Source organism: Martes martes, assembly GCF_963455335.1.
Source record: "Martes martes genome assembly, chromosome: 3".
Taxonomy (NCBI): Eukaryota; Metazoa; Chordata; class Mammalia; order Carnivora; family Mustelidae; genus Martes; species Martes martes.
The window spans coordinates 59,459,130-59,462,985 of NC_137890.1; the positions used below are offsets into that span (position 1 = coordinate 59,459,130).

The 3,856-nt window shown below is 48.0% G+C and overlaps 1 protein-coding gene across 1 annotated transcript; it reads left to right on the forward strand.

Annotated features, from left to right (window-relative positions):
* The first annotated feature begins 872 nt into the window (after positions 1 to 872).
* On the forward strand, positions 873 to 2,575 carry ARL11 (ARF like GTPase 11). Its single transcript, XM_080798781.1, has 2 exons — positions 873 to 937; positions 1,778 to 2,575. The coding sequence occupies exon 2, from the start codon at positions 1,796 to 1,798 to the stop codon at positions 2,342 to 2,344; it is 549 nt and encodes a 182-aa protein (XP_080654907.1). The 5' UTR covers positions 873 to 937; positions 1,778 to 1,795; the 3' UTR covers positions 2,345 to 2,575.
* Positions 2,576 to 3,856: the final 1,281 nt, after the last annotated feature.

Genomic DNA, 3,856 nt, shown 5'->3' on the forward strand with positions numbered 1-3,856 from the left:
ACATGGTGTTTCTGACTTTTCCTAACCGCTCCCTCCTGTTAAAATACCCGGGCCTAAGGAAAGCAACGACAATTCCAACAGGATGTTCGCTCTCTACAAAGCACTTTCTTGGTGAGTAGCAGACACCCTAGAAGAGGAGGAAAGGAATAAATCCCAGCAAGATCTTGAGCAAATTATTTACTCCGAACCCCTTTCTTTATTTGTAAAACGGGAGAGTCGTAACCCCCAACTCGATTCTTGCCATTTTAATGGAATAACGCCTGGGAAAGCGGAAAGCACCGCACACATGTGACTGGTCCCAAGAGTCATGTCACTGCAACTGCAGATGCCCACTGGAGAGCTACAGAATCAGTGGCTACTGATTGGCCATATTTTTTTAAGAACTGTGTTTTCTGGAGGTATCATTGTTTCCCGGGAAAAACACGATGACATTGCCCCCCCCCCAAAATTAAGCTGTAAGTTTAATTGCACACAGTTCCACCACACTGATGCAACTCTTAAATTCTTGCCATTTGCCTTCAACATAGTTACTTTTTTTAGAGTGTTTTAATCATACAGTTTTTAAAAGCCTGTAGGGTCCAAGCAAGCAAAAGAATCTCCAGGCTCCAGAAAAAAAAAAATAAATAAAATAAAATAAAATAAAATACCATCAAGGCATGTGTTCTGAGCTGCTGAGAAACGGGGTTGGTGCGAGGCTGGGCTCTAACAAGACCTGACCGGCTGGGGACGTCCGTGCGGCCGGTCCCCTGCGGGAGGGGCTGTGGAGCCCGCCCCGCCCCGACCACCTGCGGAAGGAAGCAGAAAAGGGGAACCAGCCACCGTCACTACAGTTCCTTCTGCTCTTGCTTTTGGGACACCACCCCCGCGCAGAAAGCAGCTGCGTGTGAGCGGACTGCCACAGAGGAGGAGCTTTCGGCCGCAGTGTGAGAACACGGAGGTAACTTTACTTTCCCTCTTCCCCCGCCGGCCTGAGGAATGAACGGAGCCTGTCTTATTTCCCTCCAGGGGCAGCCGAAATATCCCCACTTCCCTCCTCCCCCGTTCCTACCCGCCCGGGGAGAGATGTCCCTTCCCTAGTCCCAGACAGGTTTCCCCTAGGTCGGGAACAGGTCTTGGTTTTAGAAATTGGGCATTTCTAAATAAAAAATGTGAGTCGTGCTCTATGGGCAATTTACCTTGATAAGGCAATGGAAGAAACCACCTGGCTGTGACTTCTAAATTTGTCCCCAGGCAACCGTACTTGAAATAGCCACTGTTTGCAGGACACAGTGCTGGTCCTGAGGGGAGCGCCAACGGCGGCCCAAGTTACCTGAGCCGACTGTCTTCTTCACTTGGTGCATGGAACTGGAGCGAGCTTCCCCTTCAGGATTTAGGTTTATAGAAAGAAAACAGAGGCGGGAAGCCACAGACTAGAAGGAACTGAAGACATCTTTGGGTCATTCCTACTGAACTAGGTTATATCTAACTGGAATGAACTTCCTTTTGCCTCTTTGCTTTAACTATCAAGGAATGTGAGCCTCGTTGGGCGTCCTCCAGGGAGCCCTTCCCTGACACAGCCCCCTTCCCACCTTCCCCACTTCCTGATATAGATCAGCTCCTGGTGACTCATTTGCCCTAACTTCCTGGCCCTTTCAGAGCCCAGGCCTGTGTTTGAAACCTGACATTGTAAAGATGCTTCCTACTTTTGGAGGAGAGGCTCTTCTTCCAGGTGCCTGCATGGATTTGTGTTCCTCTTGAAAAGAATGGCTGATGTGTGCACCTGGCCTTTCTCCCCTAGGGCTTAGCAGTGGCCACCATGGGTTCTGTGAATTCCCGAGGTCACAAGGCAGAAGCCCAGGTGGTGATGATAGGCCTCGACTCAGCTGGCAAGACCACGCTCCTGTACAAACTGAAGGGCTACCAGCTGGTGGAGACCCTGCCCACTGTTGGTTTCAACGTGGAGCCGCTCAAAGCCCCGGGGCATGTGTCTCTGACAATCTGGGATGTTGGGGGGCAGACCCAGCTGAGGGCCAACTGGAAGGACTACCTGGAAGGCACGGATGTCCTCGTGTATGTGCTGGATAGCACAGATGAAGCACGCTTGCCCGAGGCAGTGGCTGAGCTCGTGGGAGTCCTGAACCATCCACACATGGCCAGTGTCCCTTTCTTGGTGCTGGCCAACAAGCAGGAGGCGCCCGGCGCTCTGCCGCTGCTTGGGATCAGAGACAGGCTGGGCCTGGAGAAATTCCAGGACCGCAGCTGGGAGCTCCGGGCCTGCAGTGCCCTCACTGGGGCTGGGCTGCCAGAGGCCCTGCAGAGCTTGAGAAGGCTCCTGAAATCCCGCTGCCACTGTGTTTCCACGTGAGCGCAGGTGCGGCAGGGAGTGGGGAGAGCAAGAAGACTGGGTCCGGGCAGAGCAGCGCGTCTGTGCCCATACGAACTGAAAGCAGCAGCTGGTCCTTGAGAATCTGAAACTCAGTTTGTCAGAGAAGAAGTCCTTCTGTGCTTGGACAGGATATTTTCTTCTTGGGGCTTATTGTCACTAGTGTTTATGCTGAAAACTAACTATTCTTTGAATAATAATACTCTAAGGGGGAAAAAATGCCTCGACACGCTTCCTTTAATAACTCATTACCAAGGGTGAACTGAGCAATTGTAATAGAAGAACAATGAATGGTCGCATTACAATTAAGACCTAAATTCACAGAGGGAAAGGTTTCAAAATCAGATTAGAGTATCATCTGGACATGGTCACGAGGTTAGGAGTGATTTTTCCCTGGTGCCCTGGGTTTGTGCCATGATCACTATGTGTACAAGCAGCCAGGGCAAGCAGAGTTGGGTAGGTGACTCTGTCCTCATGGAATCTTGGGTTTAGAAGTTCGCTGGGGCATTTGGCCCTGGGCAAGAGGCTGGGAGTTGGGGCCTTCCAAAATTTATCCTTTTCTCTGGCCCTGATGAACTCTTCTCTACCTTTTATCATCTTGTATTGGTCTTTTTAAGAAAAAATGCTTCATTTTTATCTTTTTTTTCTTTCTTTTTTCTCTGTGCAGTACCTATCTTTCCTTAAAGGTCAATCAAGGATTTCATTCATTCAATTAACAAATATGTAGACCATTGAATTTGGGCAAATGGCACTAAGTTTTTAATTATGAACCAGGCCCTTGAGATGGGAGGTGTGAATTTTGAGGATACATGTAACAGAAATGCTTCTTTCTCATTATTAATTTTTAAAAGTTGAACATAGTACACAAGGGTTTTAAGGTGATCTTTACCTAGGAACCATGAAGCTCCTGAAATTACTTACAAAATTATTTGTAAAATGTTATGCTTTGAGCTTTTTTGGGGGGGAGGGGAGAATATCCACAACTTTTATCAGACTTTCAAAGGCTTTTGTGACTCCCAAAAGTTAAGAAACACTGATCTGGTCTTATCTATCATCCACCAGAGGAATATTTCCTATAATTTGAGTGTTTTAATGGCAAGCAGCTTACATTTGACACCTGCTCTCATGTTAAGCAGCTCTTTATGTCGGCTTTTCCTACCCTGGACTAAAATCGTCCTTATAGCTTCTGATGATATTCTCCCCTCTCTGGAGTGATACAGTATAAATGGGCCCTCAACTCCCTTCCAATATCTGAGATCCACTAGGTCCCTCTACCCAAATTATTCCCTTCTAACATCAGGTGAGGCATGCTAAATTCTTTCCACTACTTGTTAGTATATAGGTTTTCCTATGTCAGGCACAGGAAAAGTACAGAGATGCAAAGACAGTTTGGACAAGGCCTCAGGTCTGATGGAGCTCTGGTTGGGAAAGCAGGACAAAACTCCCATAAAAAGACAGACAGAGGCTCAATTCAGCAACTGTTTATTGAGCACT

Excerpts from the sequence above, each read along its gene's own strand:
- ARL11 (XM_080798781.1), top strand. The coding sequence starts at position 1,796 with ATGGGTTCTGTGAATTCCCGAGGTCACAAGGCAGAAGCCCAGGTGGTG.